The 18155-nt window shown below is 42.5% G+C and overlaps 4 protein-coding genes across 4 annotated transcripts; 2 read left to right on the top strand and 2 right to left on the bottom strand.

Annotated features, from left to right (window-relative positions):
• Positions 1 to 3036: 3036 nt before the first annotated feature.
• On the top strand, positions 3037 to 3915 carry CGCS363_v012714 (uncharacterized protein; the record flags this gene model as incomplete). The annotated part of the gene is made up of 1 exon (XM_036644563.1): positions 3037 to 3915. The coding sequence occupies one exon, from the start codon at positions 3037 to 3039 to the stop codon at positions 3913 to 3915; it is 879 nt and encodes a 292-aa protein (XP_036490811.1).
• Positions 3916 to 4610: 695 nt separating this feature from the next.
• Positions 4611 to 6415, bottom strand: CGCS363_v012713 (uncharacterized protein; the record flags this gene model as incomplete). Its single annotated transcript, XM_036644562.1, has 2 exons — positions 4611 to 6215; positions 6266 to 6415. The coding sequence occupies 2 exons, from the start codon at positions 6413 to 6415 to the stop codon at positions 4611 to 4613; spliced, it is 1755 nt and encodes a 584-aa protein (XP_036490808.1).
• A 759-nt stretch (positions 6416 to 7174) lies between these two features.
• CGCS363_v012712 (uncharacterized protein) lies at positions 7175 to 7721 on the bottom strand (the record flags this gene model as incomplete). Its single annotated transcript, XM_036644561.1, has 3 exons — positions 7175 to 7256; positions 7311 to 7593; positions 7658 to 7721. The coding sequence occupies 3 exons, from the start codon at positions 7719 to 7721 to the stop codon at positions 7175 to 7177; spliced, it is 429 nt and encodes a 142-aa protein (XP_036490809.1).
• A 7100-nt stretch (positions 7722 to 14821) lies between these two features.
• CGCS363_v012711 (uncharacterized protein) lies at positions 14822 to 18123 on the top strand (the record flags this gene model as incomplete). Its single annotated transcript, XM_036644560.1, has 3 exons — positions 14822 to 14947; positions 15016 to 16568; positions 17478 to 18123. 3 exons carry the CDS (start codon positions 14822 to 14824, stop codon positions 18121 to 18123), a joined length of 2325 nt encoding a protein of 774 aa, XP_036490807.1.
• Between the last annotated feature and the right edge of the window lie 32 nt (positions 18124 to 18155).

The following is an 18155-nucleotide window of genomic DNA, read 5'->3' as shown; positions in this document are numbered from 1 at the left end:
TGTGTGCGTGCATATTTTGTATCTCATAGCTTCGCCACGTCCTTCCGTAAAGTCTCTCCGATGGGGTCAGATGACGGCAAACAGTCGATTTCGGCCTTCTTCTATGTTCATCCCTCGTGCTGGGGCTCGTACATGACCAGGATGTAGAAAGCTCCCTCATTTTGGACGAGTGTCTGTGCAATGCGCTGGAGCTTCCTCGGCTCCGCAGGCCAAATCCCGTTTTTCAAGTTTTGTACCCGTTGTCGATACTGGCCACCGTCGACTTCAACAGCACAATCACGAAGTTTTCTCGGTCATGTGCACCGCTTCCATCAGCCGGTTCCGGCAGTAGGGTCCTTTGGCATCCACCCTGAATGCCTTGACTCTCTATATTTGTCCTTTGTGTTGAGAATACGTTCCCAGGCACGCGAAAAAGGGGCCCAATTTGTCTAACGACTGTGTCAAATGGTGTAGGAATATGGACGAACGACTGAGAGTTTCCGTTCTAGGAGATCAGGATTGGTGTTGAACAACGAGACTGTCGCAATATGGAGTTTACACAACACAAAACGGTATACAAACTGTGTATTTATTCCCAGAACTCAAAAGTGTCTTATGCGATTTCGAAATCTTTGGCAACCTATATGACCTAAACTCGCTGGCAATTGACGTCCTAAAGTACAAATAGCCATCCCGTACCATACCGTGAGCTCTAGACGATAAGAAGGTAATTAATTGCTATATACCCTGCTCGACCGATTTATGGGCACGTGAACGTCTGAGTACAACTGTCGTTATTCTTCTTTCCCTTGCAAGCCGCTTCGTTCGCAGTGTTTGCTGCCGCATTGAAAGTCGCCGCTTTGGCATCACGGCACCTGGGAGCAGGGCTGCTCGTGCAGAAAGGCTTGTTGCCAATGTTGCAGAACCCAGGTGCTTGTTCGTTAGCAGCCGATGCTGCCGTGATGAAACCGGTAAGGACAGCAAAAGTGAAGAAGCGCATGTTGATTCGGTAGCTGTCGAACCGGGGAGGTCAAGTGTGAAATAAGCGATTGGTTGTTGATATTGCAGTATTCAATTGTTATTGTTGATTGAGAATTTGATGGTAGTTCGTGTCATGACGAAATCAATCGAAGAGACAGCGAGTTCAGGTTGTTTATATACCTTTTGGTATTGTAGTGTCTCTTATGGACCTTTTGTTAAATCTTCCGTCCTGACTCGATTGTTGATCCTGGCGTTCTCGGACACCGGAAGAGGCCGGTGAGGCGAAACTGTAGCCCCAAGGAGAATATACGCGATTCACCTATTGCTTATGCGTACAAGATAAATTACTAGCTTAATTTCCCTATGAAGCTCCATTCAGATCTTTCACCTTGGGTGAAAACGGTTCGTCTATTTTTATTCAAAAGCGCTCCATCATCTGCTGCACTACGCGCGCCGATATCCGCTGGAACTATGGGGACTCTTCGCACCCCGGCAGCTGTCATGCAGTGCAGTTCGCAACTCAGGGGAATCCTAAAGTATGGAGTGATGCTTGTTTTCACCCAATAAGTGGAGGCAACCAGACAGTTGCAGATAAACACTTCTGTAGCCCAGATCATTGTGAATCCAAATGTTCTAGGTTCCACAAGATGTCTACAAGGAGGCAAGACAAATAAAAACAAAGTTGACGACGCTGCGGGTGGACAGAATTATTCTGATGTCTCATCTCTTGAAGCGACAAGCACAGACATCACACAACAAGTTGACACAGCAATGGACAAAAATTGAAAGAACGTATAAAGGCTAAAAAGGGTATGAAGCGACGTAGAGCTTCGATCATATTACGGACCAGACTGACCATGAATCTTTCTTCCCTTCTAACTTTTCTTCTTCGCAGTTTGCCGCCAGCATCTTCGGTTTCCCAGCCTCGCAGGATGATTCTTGCAGCATCACAGCTGCTGCAAGAAGAGTTGTGTCGACATGTACATTACCAGAGTCGTAGAGAGTGTATTATTGGGCCTTCCAAAGATCCTTTCCCGTCTTAATTTTGCACTTGGTATCTCTTCAATTCTGTCACCCAAATCACTTGTCCCATTTAGATCTTGGGGTGTGGCAACTGCAGCCAGTACTGCACCAGATGAAAGATTCAGGTAACGTGTGGATACGAAGCCCTTTGCTTCATGCTCCTTTTCAAGTTCGTTTCAAATTGCAGCGCCATATTGGAGTCCCTGAAGGGTGCGCCGACAACAACTCCTTTTGTGCTGGGTCTTTGAGCTCGTTCTTCGCCTGCTGAACGCGGCCACCAATGTCCAGCCTGCATCCGAATCTCAGGTTCGGATACAGTGGCGCTGTAGCCAAGAAGTAAGGATCTATATTCTCTGGTGGGATACGGCTTCATACTAGCCGGTGGGATGTCAGCAAGTTGCATATCAGCGGGTGGCATTAAGACTAATTCCGGAATACGTCAAGTGCCAAGATTTGACCGTTATCTTGTTGTCCTGTATAGGTGCGAAGCGGAGAAATAATTCCTCTCAATGACTCATTTCCTTGCAGAGGCACCGCTTTCATACTACCAAAATACTATCTGTCTGGACAGCTGTAGCAAATCTGCCGAGGCTCAGCCGCTGCTGAAGTCTTGTCCCGGACGCCATGGGCCGGCGAACTCCCATCTGCGTGTCCCCCGTGGGAAGTTTAGGTGGTAGAACCATTCATCTTATGGGGCAGCCGACGGGATATCAATCTCGTGTAATCCACCGACACAGGTCATCGCCTTCTCCGGGCTGTCACCCGGAACTTGACAATCGCGGAATGTCTTCATCCTATCTTCTATCACTTATCAAGGTCTCCAAGGGTGACAGTCTACAGAGCTATATAAAAGGAAAGAAAGACTCATCTAGGGGCTACTCCCTTCCGTCCTCATCCCATTACGTTCATTCAGCGACGATACACCAGTCTCTCATTTCAACCATTCGTTTACCGAATTCAAAGATGAAGCTTCAATCACAAATTCTACATGCAGCAATGACCTTTTCGGTCGCTCTCTGCCACCCATTCTCAACACCGTCTCCTTCGACTGCGATGTCTACATCCGTCGTCTTCCAACTCAACCAGACTGGCACCTGGTTTGAAAACCTTGCCGTTCGACCCAACGGCCAGATTGTGGCGACTCGAATGGATCTGGGCCAGCTTTGGCTTATCGACCCCTTTGCTAAGACAGGCAAGAAGTTGGTCGACGTTCCCGGAGTCATCAGCACCATCGGAATTGCTGAGTACAAGCCCGATGTCTTCGCTTTTGGCGGTGGGAACTTCAGTCTCAACCCCGTCAGCCTTGCTGCAGGCTCGATGAAGGTGTTCTCTCTCGACCTTACTAAGGAGCTTCCTGTTGTAACCCTCATCACTCCTCTGCCGGATGCAGGTTTTGCTAATGGGCTGACGGCTTGGAGTGAGACGGAGGTTCTGGTTGCCGACACCAACGGAGGAACTGTGTATAAGGTTGACATCACCACTGGGAACGCAGCTATTATTTTCTCTGGTGAGGACTTCGTCGGAGTCAATGGACTTCGCGTCCAGAACGGGTACTTGTACTATTCCAGCATGGACACGCAGCGATTTTTCCGCGTGCCAGTTGGAGCGGACGCAATGGCTGCGGGCCCAGTCGAGGTTTTGACATCTGGCTTCCCACAGGATGATTTCGCGCTTGCTGCGGATGACACCGCGTACATCGCTGGCATGGAGCAGAACCAGGTAATCCGGGTGTTGGCTGACGGGCAGACGACCACCATTGCCGGTGAGCCGGACAGTCTAGAGGTCGCTGCCTCTACGTCTGTCCGGTTTGGTCGGACTCCTGTGGACTCGAACGTTTTGTATGTTACTACCTCTGGTGGTGCCCTTCAGAGAATCTTTGGAAACTACACGGAGCCGGCGAAGATTGTGGCTGTCAAGTTGAACAATGTCTAGAAGGCTGCAGTCTCGCTAGCATAGGCATATCGTGAACAAAGTCTTCAAGCTATCTAGTGCGACTTCCAGTACAATAATTATGCAGACTTTCATTTGTTCACTTCATATTACACACAAAGTCCCGAGAATGAAAGAAATTGTTTCGTTCCGGATCGCACGAAACGATCAACGCGCACAATAAGTTATACAGCATTTGTCTTGCTCTGAAACATATTTTACCTATGCCGTTCGACAGACGACTTTACGAGTATTTCAAGCTGGATGGTCAGCCGTGCATAATTCTGGTCTACTGACCAAATTACCCCGCACAGATACTGACTAACTTAAGACCTCCATTAAGAATCTTGGTGTTTCTCATACTGAGAACGTGTGTCTAGTTCTCGTACAACCTGCCTCACGCGATGCTTATAACAGGGGGTTCAACCTACTTCCATGGAAATCATGGTTGCGTGAGTTTTGGTGTGTCATCGTATAGCATGGGAAGACCGCAAGGGCATTGAACCGCTGTAGTTGAGTGGTTGAAGCTTCTGTCAGCAAGTTGCAAGTGATATGGATGATGGCGAAGCTCGAGTCAAGTGATAGGTCTCCGGGACTAGAGGAGGCGGTGCATGAACATGAGAATTTTACCGCGTCTGAATAGATACATATAAACTCTGGAATCTGCCCAAACAAATGCCGCCGAAATCCAATCAAGATCAATTATCCTCTCCTTCAGAGCTGCCGTCATGGTCCATATCATCATCGCTCCAGTCGAGACTAACTTTGTAGGACCTAAGGATTTCGCGGGTCTTTCTCTGTAAGTCCGACCTTTCCAGCAGCAACTCATCTCTAATGCGTCTAGCTTCCTGTTTTGGAATCGGAAAGTCTGAAACTTTTTCGACCACCATGTCGACTACCTCCTTCGGAAGCCCCTTCAGCTGTCCTTCGCTCGTTGAGAACTCTGCCGCCCACCAATCAGCCTGTTGCGGAGGCACATTGGCTGTTGACAGGATTTGGACTTGTGGGTCGACCAAATACAGAGTCAAAACCTTTCTATGCCCAGGCCGAGTCGAATCCTTCAACTGAAAGGCGGACTCCTTCTGCTGTACAACGTTGGGGTATACCAGCATCAAACCCTCTCGCATGGTCGCGAATCCGACTTTTTGCAGAGACGGAGTCTTGTTCCTGAGGCCGAAGATTTCGTCAAGGGGTCTCAGATCCCCCGTTTCAAAGCTGCAATCTTCCTCGAAGTTCAAACCTTGAAATCGTGTCTGGAAGGATACTCTCGAGTCTGTAACATTTTCATCATCGAAAAAGTAGACTGCAGTGGCCACGATGCGTTCGTTCAGCGCACCATCCAGACAGAACTCATTCCGCAGATCACAGATTGGGCTTTCTGGGGTCAGGTGCATTGCTGCCATCTTGACAATGACCTGAATGCCGTCCGCCTTGCCTAGCATGCTTGTATAGTTCGCTAACGCTTCAGGTGTAACAGAACTATCATGTGTATGGTACGCTCGTTCTTCCTCGGACCGTGGTTCAGGTTTGTCAATAACCCTGAAGTTACGCAGCCATGCGTTGGTCCTTCGTTGCCACTCATCATCATCGATGAGTCCGCTCATTAGGTCATCTTTGATGTTGAGTGGGTCGTAGGGAGGTGTAATAGGATATTTCCAACCTGCCTGATCACAGTCGATGCGCTTCTCGCAATGCATGGCTTCCTTGTAGACAGTAGAGTACACCAGATTCCACATAGGCATTACTTTCGTGATGATGTTTTCCAAGACAGGATAGAAGTTCCGGTGGTCCTTGGGATGCAGGTTGTTGACGTAGCTCGTGATCTTCGCATTGATGCCGTCTGGGAATGCAACGTTGCAGGGAAGCCACTGGGATTTACCGGAGAACAATGTATAATAGGTGCCGTCAACATATTTCTGCCTTTCGTCATTGTCCGGTATTTGAACCGTGATTCCTTGGGTGATGTAGTCAAGGCAGGCTTGAAGATCGATCTCCTTGCCGGGAAGAACTCGAGAGCGACCATAAACGAGCGGGTACATCGCTGGGTCAATTAGGTTGACCACCACATTCTTTTCGCTCGATGTCGACTCCGTGTCCTGGGTGAGCGTGGCTTCCTTGCCTGAGCTCCAATCGATTTTGCGAAGTGAGGTTCGTTCTATGTCGCGAGCAGCCATCTGGAGAGAGCTCCGCATGTCTGACGATATGATTCTGTCTGATCGAGTGAGGCGCACTTCAATGTCAAGAATAGAAACAATTCCCGTCTCTTGATATAGCCTCGCTTTTGCCTGAAGTTCTTCTATGCACTGCGGAAAAAGTTAATTATCATGTCTATCATGACCGTGGCTACTCTTACGCATTCAAACATTGCATCGGTGAAGTCGCCATGTCGAATTCCGCCAGCTCTGCGCCAGTCCTTTTTGACTACATCATGCTTCCAAGTTGCAATGGCCGCCTCTTGGAACACCCTCTGATCCCAATTCTCCTCGAGTGTGACGTCCTGCATGAACGCTACCATGCATCGCTCACGATTTGTGTGCGGCCAGTGTTGTTGCCAATCATTCACAGCATCCGGAAAATGGTCTTCAGGTGTATGATTTAAGGAAAGACCGAAGCCGGGCAGCTACAATTGAGATGGTGAGCTCTGCTCCCGATTTTCCTACATGGTTCACCAAGGGAATTTATGACACTAACCATGATCCGACCCGCTTCGATGACTGCTTCCGGTTCCATGTTGATGTTTCGGCTTCGAGGACGAGACTAAGCTTGGCAGCAATCGAGGCGACTTTTGGGATAATTCTGAGTGACTCGCAACTTACGCGGCTCGGTCAACTTGGAGTGGCTGCCTTGGGAGATGGAGGTGGAAAGAGGGGACATTTGCCCAGGCAACAGATGCAAAGACATGCGACGGGGTGCGGGGGTTGCAGATTTAGCGTGATCCTTCAGCAAGGAGCGAAATCCGTCAACAGCCACATTGTGAAAACCACAGCATGGGAGGAACTTTTCAATGACAGAACCCGGCATTGTATCAAAAACCAGCCATCTACGTCATAGGAATAGTGCTCATCTCTTACGGAGTGTCGGTCACTGGTTCAGCAGTCGAAAGAATAAGCGAAGGCTGAAATTTTATGACAATACTTATATATCTGGACGTTTTCGAGAAAACAAATCTTCAATGTGGGTGGAACATGTGGTATCATAACTACTCCTCTAACGACTATACGATGCTACTCTCCTTCCAAATGAGTTCAATCCCTCTGCCTCCTTAGCATTTCGCAACAACATCCTGGCCAGCCTTGACTGATTTGTCGAGCCCTGCTTGCGCATCAACGACAGCTTGGTCGCTCCTGCATAGAATATCAGCCATCGTCATCTCGAGCTTCGAGGATTCTGACGCTTACTTATCGGCACTGGCGAGGGCGTCGCCTGCTGCAGCGAGTCCAGCTGCTACTTCGTCACGGCTAGCTGCGGGAGGTGCACTACCGCTCAGAAGGGATTGCGCAATTTGCGAAATACCTCCTCGCGCCTGTTGAAGGCCTGTGTTGGCAGCATCCTTGACTGTTGCATCGGTGATTTTAGAAACGGCGTCGTCGGTGTTACCAAGGGCGCCGAGGATCTGGAGTCGTGCCACATTGCATGAGAGACTGCCCAGGTTGCCAAGCAATTGGCGTCTGTCGATGCTTCCTAGAACAGCCAGCCAGTTAGAGAAATGGAATGGGGTCTGGTTGACATTTTGTGAATTACTGACTCGCGGTAGCAAGAGTGGCGCTGGTAGCCATCAAAAAAGTGACGATAAGTTGCTGAGGGTACATCTTGGATTGATTTTAGTGGGTATCGAAAGACAGTGTTAGAATAGAAGAGGACGCCAGGTCGTTATTCAAAATTAAGCTTAAAAAGATATTTGAAGATGACGCCAGGTCAGAAAAGGAAGAGATTGATCAAAAGATGATTGAGAAGACAATCTATCGGATGGCAGTTTCACTGGTGATGAGTTGAAACAATGTTCAAATGTTGACAGCGGCGTGACAGGTGCCATTTTATATATGGGATGGATTGACAGAAGCACTGCGCTAAGATGATGTGAAAATTGGTGCGCGGAGCCCGAAAGAAGGCTCAGCGCCTGGCATGGCGTTTCGAAGATCGAATGGAGTTTCAAAACATGGGAATGGGGTGACGCTGAGGTTCTCGGATGAACCCCCTGTTCCCTATGACCAGCGTCTTTACTGGGGGGCCATGCATGGGTAACGCCAAATCCCACCTTCAGCAACCTCGCTTATTCCAATTCGCTGCGCATCTTTCGAACCTCCTTGAAGATCAAACTGCCCGGCGGGGAACATTTGAATCCGCAGCGAGATTTGTTTTTGCGATTGGCTGCTCATCTTCTTAATCAGGGGTTTTGATCTACGGATCCGACACTTTTCCATGAATGGCGAAACTGAATCGAATATCATAAATACATATGTTAAGGCCTCTGAAGCAGGTTCAATATTTCATGTCCATTAATAGCCTCATCTCCTGGTCACCTTTTGGCCAGATGTGCTGCCACCCGCGTGAGGACTATCGCGTGACAACACCCTTATGCAGAGTGATCCCCTTAGGATCGGCCGAATTATCACCCCAGACGCCTAGGTTGCTGTGCACGAAATATCGCCGCAAGACGAAAAAGAGATCTCACCAGTGAAAACGGAGAACGTAAAGTGCTGCATTATTCCCCATAACCAAAATTTTATCGGCACTCACAAGGCACCATCAAATGCATGAGCTATTGTCGCTGAACATCTGTCTGAAATGGCGTGTCCATAGCCGCAGCCTTTTGGTCTGACGTCTGGCTCCGTCCAACCCAGTAGCCTTCATCAGGCTTCAACCGTGAACTTTTGAACATCTGATGTCCGAGCAGGCTGGACGGTAAGGCTTCGATTCCTCCGAGGAAATGTACCGGATTTTCATCTGGGACTCCATCCTGGACATCGACATGGAGGCAGATTTGCCCACTTTCTCGCCGGCCACATTGCCAATGTTCTTCATTTGCCCATGCGCATAGTACAACTTGCCAGATATCTAGATGGCTACCCGCTACCGTGATCAAAGAAGGGTCTAGAGCATCGGTCAAGTCAAGTCTAAGGCAGCTCTAATGGCGGGAGACCCCATGACAAGCGTGGCTTAGCTGAGGCCATAGCCGAACTCCTGGAAGAAAACGACGTGAAAAAGCAAATCATAAATCCAGATGAAGAAGAAAACACACAATCAAGTCTGCTAAAAGTGCGGTTCTATTCGACTAATTTTCGTGGCATTGATGCAGACTCTTTCTCCTGTCACAGCAGGCTGCACGACGCAGCATAGTCTGTCTAATGAATGATTCTCAGGCCGATGGATCGCGACGGGTCTTTTTGCGGCCGCATAGTTGCAAGGTATGGTTCTGGCTTGTTCGTGTCTCATCGCCTCTTGTTACTCATTCTAGATGCGCAAAACGCGCAGTATTTTGTATTAGAATAACGTTGATTCCGCAATTTCGACCCGAGGTGCCACTCTCGGTGCTCAATTCGGTTTCCGATGCTCGAGATGCATGTTGTGGGTCGCTCTTGAGGGTATTCGAACCGCTTGTCGGATTCTGAGATCATAACATGAAGATTCCATTAGACTAAGACTTCAGAAGATGGACTGGCTCCGTCAGCTCTTTTCTTCTAGTTGAACATAGTTCCAGGTCAAGTAAAATGCTCACGCGCTCGACCTCTCTAAGCTACTCCCCGCAAACCGGGTTTTAATTGGGGGGGGGCACCGTGCTTCTAGATACGGGGCATTGATTGTTAAGGTTTCGGATACGCCGCAAATGTGAAATGGACTAGATGAGCCTGAGGCCGGTTCACGCTAGACTGACTCAGAGATGGAATCTGCAAGTACACTGTAACTCGATGTTAGCAAAGCAACGGAAAAGCGGACTTTGAAAGGATGCATGGGAACGTGGAAAGGAATAGAGAGTCTGCCACTGGATACTAACGAATGTCCGGCCTGAATTGATCTCGCCAAGGGAGCATCAGCAGTTGAATCGTTACAGTTCGTGCCCAAAAGTCTGAGCCCACTAGCCGTTTTACACCAAAACTCACTTACTTTAGTACTTAGTATATAGAAAACTTAGGTAATAAAAATATATAAAATTTTAGTATTATATAGAACTTTATAAGATTTATATAATATATTTTTCCTAGATTTATAGGATTTTTCTATAGAGAGTTATAAATTTTCAAAGAATTATAAAGTAAGAAATTCTAAGATTAGTATGTAAAATTGCTTAATTTTAGTTAAAATTTTACTTCTTTAACTTTAAAAACGTCCTATACTTAATATTTAAATAATACTATAATAAAGTAACTTTTAAAAAATTCTTTAAGTATTAAAGTATTTAAATAGATTTTTTTATATATACTTTTATACCTAATTTATTAATATATTTAAGTATAGAAATATAGTATCTTTTTTACTATATTTTTAATAATTTAATAATATTTTATTATATATTATATATAATAATATAAAAAAAGTTAATATAGCTTTTTTAAGTATTTATCTATATATTAGAGTACTTTTTATATAGTTATATAGTATAATTATAGAGATATACGCGTTTAAAAACAGGGTATTAAGTGCGAAAAATCAGGTGGGCTCAGACTTTTGGGTACACACTGTAGACACAAGGTATTCTGCATGCAATAGAGACTCTCGTGACGAAACAAGCTCAATTTAATTACGGCCGCCTAGACCAGCAGCAAGCGAGTCAAGAATCTCCGTCCGAGCATCTGTGGCTTAGCAGATCGCACCTTTCGATAGCGAAGAAAGGGGGTAGATCATAAAAATAAAAGCATGGTGTCTTCCCCTGCAAGAGTTGTCGGTTCATACTAAATGACTATCCCCGACTTACGTTCTTTACCCTCGAGTTTCAATTCTCCCGGCGTTTTCACGAAGCCCTCCTTTTCAACTTTCTGCAGCTTTCGCTATAGAAAACTCATCCTCAATCACCTAGCGCAGATACCGACTACACAATGAAGTTCACCAGGGCGATCCTTTTCCTCTTCGCTGCGGCGGCGTCTGCCCAGTCTTGTACTGGCAACGAGATTCAAGTCTGCCAGGGCAACAGCATCAAGTTCTGCAACCTTGCCAAGAACAACGTCTTCGATGTAAGCGGCGAACGGTTCTAGCCACGTCACGCGACGATAGCGACGGAATTGCTGACTCGTGCTACAGTTCATAGACTGCGGTCGCCAAAAGTGCGTAAATGTTGCTGGCGGCGCTAACTGTCAGTAAATTCAAGTGGGGGGATTTAGGGTGTGATCTTCTCCCTAGTACTAGCACTAGTACTAGAGATTTAATAGCAAAAGTAACCTCTAACGATACCCTATATCCCTTATATAATTTCAGATTTATAATAGAAGTACTTATTTTATTACTAAGTTAGTATTTTAACTAAATTTAGTAAGGGATATACTTACTACTTTTATAGTTAGGGTTTTTAACTAGCTAGTTAGTATATCTTATTAGTTTATATAAACTTTATTTATATTATAGTTTTTTATATATTATAATAAAAATACTAAATTTATATTTTTTATAATAACTTTAAGTATTTTTATATATAGCTAATAAGCTAATAAAAGCTTAGATATCTAAGAAAGTATTATTATTACTATATTTATTATAGAAGAAAGTTTTAACTCTAATAATAATAAAGTTAAATAGATTAAACTATTACTTATTAAGTTAATAAATCTAAAATTAAAGAAATAAAAGAGAATATTTTAGCTAAATAATAATACTTCTCTATTTATAATTAAAGTTAATAAAGTTAAAAATAAAAGCTTATAGATATATTAGTTAGTTTATTAAATAGTAGTATTTATATAAGATCTTTTATATATTTTTTAAGAAAAGAAGTTAAATATTAATAAACTATAAGTTTTAAAACTAATATAAATAGAGATTATAAAGAGTTTTAATAATATAAAGGTTTTTAACTATATTATAATACTAAATTATATATATAATAAGTTTTATATTAAGAAAAAAAAGTTCTCTCTATAAGTATAAATAGTATTAAAATCTAATAATATTTTTAATAAAATTACTAATATAATATATATTAATAAAAATAAAAAAATAGTATTTTTAGTTAATAACCTAAAAGTATTATAGATTTAAAATAGAAAGTTAGGTTAGCTTTAACTTTATTTAGAGATATAAAATAGAAGCTTAAATATTAGTAATAATATATATATTATAGAAGATTTTATATAAGTGAGGAACTTTAATATAGAAAATAATATTAAGAGTAATAAAAGTAGTTATAAAGAAGAAGTTAATAATTTCACTAAAGAAGAGGATAATATTATTAATAGTATACTTAGTTTATTTATTTTATTAACTTTATAAAGTAACTACTTTATATTAAGTATACTATTATATATATTTTTATTTTAATATTTAATATTATAAATATTACTCCTCTTTTATAATATATTAAGATTATAAAAATATAATAAGATAATTATAAATATTAAGAGCTAAGTATATATAGGCTAAAGTATTTAACTAATATATTTAAAGAAAAAGCTAAAGTTAGAGGAAATAGTAAAAAATAAATTAGTAATTAATATAGCTTTTACTAATTTTAAAGCTAATTTTTAAAATAAGTTAATAATAGTATAATATATTATAATTATAAGAGAGCTATTATTAAAACTTTAAAACTCTATAATATTACTAGTAGTTTTTTAGAATAAAATAGAAAGTAATAATAAGTTTAAGAGATTATATATTAACTAGATATTAGAGAAATAGAAAGAAAGCTTTTTTTTAGTATTTTTTTTATATAGATACTTTATAGTATTAATATTAAAAAAAAAAGTGTTTTTACTATATATAACTATACTTATTTACTTCTATTAATATTAATATTAACTTATTTATTACTTTATTTACTACTTTTATTTAAAACTATTTTAACTATATCTCTATTACTATAATATTATAAATTTTACTTATTAACTTACTTATATAGTAATTATCTGCTTATTACTATAATATATTAATATTAATATTATTTTAACTCTCTCTTTCTATTTATTTTATTTTTATTAGTAAGTAGATTATTAGAAAGTTATAGAGCGCTATTACTATATATATTATAATAATCTATTACTTTAAATTATACTTTAATATTAAACTTTAAATAATATAGAACCTTTTTTTAAAGTAACTAAAAGTTTACTTTATAATAACTTAAAAATAGCTATACTTTAGATTATATAGTTTTTAAGTAGTTACTAATAATAAGTTTATATCTTTTTAATCTTATAAATAATAATAAGTTTTATAATATAGAATATTAAAACTACTTCTACTTCTAAATTTAGTATTAATAAAGAAATATTTACTTTTTAGTATAATAAATCCTTAGTTATATATAAATATTATTAGTTTTAAGTTATAAATTAACTTCTCTATATTAATAAATATATATAAGAAGCTATTATTAAACTTTATTACTATAAAGATATTCTAACTAATAAAACTTTTATAGTATTACTATATCTTCTACTTTTTTTTTAATATAAAAGTATAAATTAAAATATTATTAATAGTACTTATATAACTTAAGAAAACCTCTCTCTTAAAGTTTTCTTTAATTTCTAAAGAGATCTCTCTTTCTATTATAAGTTAAATATATACTTTATATAGTTTAATATAAATAGTAAGTAAGAAGTTAATATATTATAAAACTATATTTTAGTTAATTTTAAAAATATAAATAGTAATATACTAAGAGTAGCTTTAACTTAAGATATATAAAAATATTATTAATTTCTATTTAGTATTTATATATTAAGAATTTATTAAACTAATATATTTATTAAGCTATTTAATAAATATATTAAACTATTTTTTAGTTATTTAGAATATTTTAAAGAAGTAATAAAGTAATTTTATTAGTAGTTCTTTAGTATATATATATACTATTATAAAGCTACTTTTATTAATAATTATATAGTAATTACTTAATAATTACTCTTATTAAATTAAAATAATATAAATACTCTATATTACTAACTTTATAGCTTTATTTATAGCTTTATTATTAGAAGAGTTTATTATAAAAAGGTTAATTCTACTATTTAAGAGGTTTAACTACTCTTAATACTAACTTTAATATATAGAGAAAGTTAAAAACTACTCTCTCTATATATTAAGCTTTTTATATAATAAGAAGGGGTTAAATAGTAGAAAACTCTAGTACTAATACTAAAAAGAGGGGATATATAGTTATTTTTTATATAACTATATTATTAAAATATTATAATAAGGTCCCTTTACTAGTAGTAATTTATTAGTACCTAGAAAAGTTAAGTATATTAAAAAGAGGTTTTTCTAAGCTTCTATTACGTTAGAGAATATGCTAGTACTAGAAATCTCTAGTACTAGTGCTAGTACTAGGGAGAAGATCACACCCTTATTAGGCGGTCTCTTTTAGGCAAGATAGACATGCGGATTAAGGCGAACCCGTATTTTGACAATTGACTGCCTTCGAGGCTTAAAAACTGCGTGCGAGTTCTACAGTGAGCGTTCCACTTTGGTTTTCTTCATCGTGGTCGACTGTCAGATAGATCACCACGCGTGAAGCCCATTTCGATGTGACAGCGTCAGCACGATCTCCCTAGCGCAAAACATGGGAAGCTGAAAACAAGGGTCACTCAATGTTGCAGTGAGACCACCTCTTACCAACTTAATGGGCCAATCAAATGCCATCTTTCGCTAGTACGCCGTCATCTCCCAACCACCTCAGCTTACTTTATGGAGACCTTTGTGGAAGACAACTTCAGCTTCCCATCCAACACTCCCTTGTCAGAATTGCGACCAAGCTTGCAAGATGGAGAACAGCAATAGGAACGGAACTTTTTCTGATATCCTTGAGCCCAAAGAAGCCGTAGATGTGGTCGCGAAGTATGCACCGCCTCAGGACCACAGCAACGGGCGACGTGGCGCACACAACGAGGTAAGAGGGTCTTCGAGCTCAGACTACATGCTTCACCTCTTTTCCGACCGTACCTAACTTGAGCACAGGGTCTTTGCGAAGATTGCGCTGTCTTGGACTTGGGTGTACACTGCTTCAAAGTTCAACCTGGCTCCACAAAGCCTGCAGGCAAGCCGGTACAAGATCAGCCAGCGCCAATTCGCTCATACACAACACCACATCATCTTGGAAGCTTGAGTGATATTCGTAATCGATCATCGGAATGCGAGATGTGCGCTTTGATCATAGACTCGGTGGAGGAAGCTGGGACTCAAAACCCGACCGGTGACGTCTTGGACGCAGCTGCCGAGCATGCGCTTGAGAGCGCCAAATGCTCCATCAGCTGGGAGATCGACGGCCGTGAGGCGTCCAGGTCCAAAACCCGCGGCCATAACCCAGCGAATACAGTCCGGGGGATAACTAGACGCATGCACATTCGATGGGACCACCCTCGGCTTTCAGACGCTTATCTGGTTTACGTTGCACCAGAGAGATTCGCAAGGACGGCGTCCGATGCTGACCGTGTCTGGGCCAAGGACTCGCTCTTCTTGGGGCGCAAGATTACCGAAGACATCGAGAACCAAGCGCTCATCCGATCATGGCTAGATCTTTGTCAAAAGTCTCATCGAGGCCCTTGTCGTCAAAACAAGGAGGAAGGCGTCGGGCGCTTTGTCGAGATGGTGTCTCACTCTTATTTCGGTGTCATCGACGTACAAAACATGCAACTCACCCAGCTGCCTTGCAAGTCTCGAGAGAGATCTCGCGATGGCAGAGAACGAAGGCATGCATGGGGAACAGATATGCATGAGCCGTATGTTGCACTCAGCTACGTGTGGGGAACCGACGAGACGGCATACACAACTTTGACGGACAATGTTATGCTTCACCGTATGCATGGTGGGCTTGAGGATGTTCTTCTTCGACTGCCGAAAGCTATCCAGGACGCAATCGACCTCGTCCGCAGACTTGGCTTCAAATACATGTGGATAGACCGACTTTGCATTGTCCAGAATAGCTCGCGATCCTGGAAGCTCAATGCATTCAACATGGACCTTATTTACGGCAACGCAGCACTTACTATATGTGCAGCGGATGGAGATGCATCGATCGGGTTGAGGGCTATGCGACCAAGTACTCGCAACACCAAACAGTACAAGCGCATGATCAACCCTCATCTTGAATTGATGGTCACACGCCCACCCGAGATCTACATTCGCTCCTCGGAGTGGAACGAGCGGGCCTGGACATTTCAAGAGCGGCTCCTCTCGCGTCGCTGCCTGATCTTCACCAACGGAAGGGTGTACTTCCAATGTCGATCGACTGGCATGTCGGAGGACATCTTTGGAGACCAAAAGGGAGCGGGTTGGTCGTTGGACCTGGTCGATGCGCCTATGCAAATGTTCCGACAACTTGATGACCGTGCATTCTGGGTGTACATGAAGTGCGTCGAGCTCTACACCGAGAGAAAGCTGACTCAAGCCAAAGATATCCAGGCAGCGTTCAGCGGTATGGCTAACATGATGGAGGAACGCATGAATGCGCCTTTCATACATGGGCTCCCAAGCTCCCACTTTGACCTGGCTCTTCTATGGGAACCCGTTAGGTCCGTTAAACGGAGAACGTCTTCGACAAATAAAAACGACCATACAATCCCAGACTTTCCCAGTTGGTCTTGGACGGGATGGATTGGAGAGACCAAGTATCATGATGACTTGATTGGAGGGGCCCTTGACAATGTTTCCCAGTGGCTGAACACGCACACTTGGATTCAGTGGTGGGTGCGGGATGGACACGGCGATCTACGTCCACTGTGGGATTATCATCAGTCACTGGAAGACGCTAGTGAAGATCACAGCTGGAGAGGGTATACGAAAAAGAGAGCAGAGAGAAGTAAATATCGCTCGGGAACCACTAAGTCAATGGCAATAGCTAATCGTAAAATAGGTATCCCATCCGACTTTCCACGCCGCCGGGGATCTCCAAGCCCAGTGCAACGGGACGGTTCACCAGGTGGTTCTTCGTAAGGAAGTTTGCACAACATATTGGATCTTATTGCTAAACTTAACTTTAGGTACAGCGATGATTCAGCGTCTTATTCTGACGTAGATGTGCGACTGCGTGAAAGAGCTGGATCCAGATCCCGGTCTAGACAAGGGGCGCCGAGGTCCAGGAACGCCAAACCACTCTATCAGGAGTACACGGAGGCCACTTCGTACAGGCAGCCTGCCGCTTTTCGGGCGTCTAATCCTGTCGGTCGAACATACAGTGTGGAAGGGTAAGTCTATTGAGCACCACCTTGGCATCTTCAAAGATGTCATCTTTCTGACATAAAAATTGTAGGCGATCCAGAATGCCAGTTGTCGCAGACGACAGAGATAGGGACCGACGGTCTAGGCATGAATATGAAGACCGTTTGAAGTTGCCTCCCCATTCTCCGTCTTCTCCGAAGTAGTGCGTAAAGAGAGCTTCACTTTCTCAGTTGTATGTACAGGCAAGCTGATAGATGAGCTAGTGATCAACGCAGGAAGATCACTCGGGAAGGCGCGCTGTTCGGCGCTGGACCAGTAGCTTCCGGAGGCCTCGTCTCAGCCCCGGCGCCGGTTCACACCGCGGACTTCTTCGACATGTTCTTCGAGGACAACGAAAAAGAATTCAGCATCACGCTGCGAGATTATCCGTATCGCGTCGTGAAGGCTCCCTTCGAACCGAAGCCCGAGACCTCCGAATTCCCTCTGCTTCCGATACTGCAGTTCCGCACATGGCACACATGGCTGTACATCAAACATAACGGCCCATCGGAGCGGCAGTTTCATGACCGCAAGCTTCTTAGCATGGGCACGGAAAGTGGTCTGGCGCGGTATCATATTGCGGATGAGATGGGCGATTGGTGTGGCTCAGTGGTTTTAGAAGCTGAATGGGCAGCCAAAGCGAGCGACAAGCAAGAGTTCATCGCCATCTCTGAAGCGAAGAATTTTACGCGTGACGAGTGTCCAGAGTGGACGTACTATATCCCCAAAGAGAGAGAGCAGAGCGAGTGGGATCTGTTCTATGTCCTACTTATTGAGAGAAAGGATGAGAAATGGGAGAGAGTTGGTGTCGGAAAGGTTTTCAAGGAGGCCTTTCACAATTCGAAGCAAAAGGAGATCATGCTTAGTTGAATTGGTGGTGTACGATATTGCCAAATGTAATC

Source organism: Colletotrichum siamense (genome assembly GCF_013390195.1).
Source record: "Colletotrichum siamense strain Cg363 chromosome Unknown KSG_Cg363_contig08, whole genome shotgun sequence".
Lineage (NCBI taxonomy): Eukaryota > Fungi > Ascomycota > Sordariomycetes > Glomerellales > Glomerellaceae > Colletotrichum > Colletotrichum siamense.
Note: the sequence above shows the minus strand (reverse complement) of the source record. Positions and strands in the feature narration are given on the sequence as shown.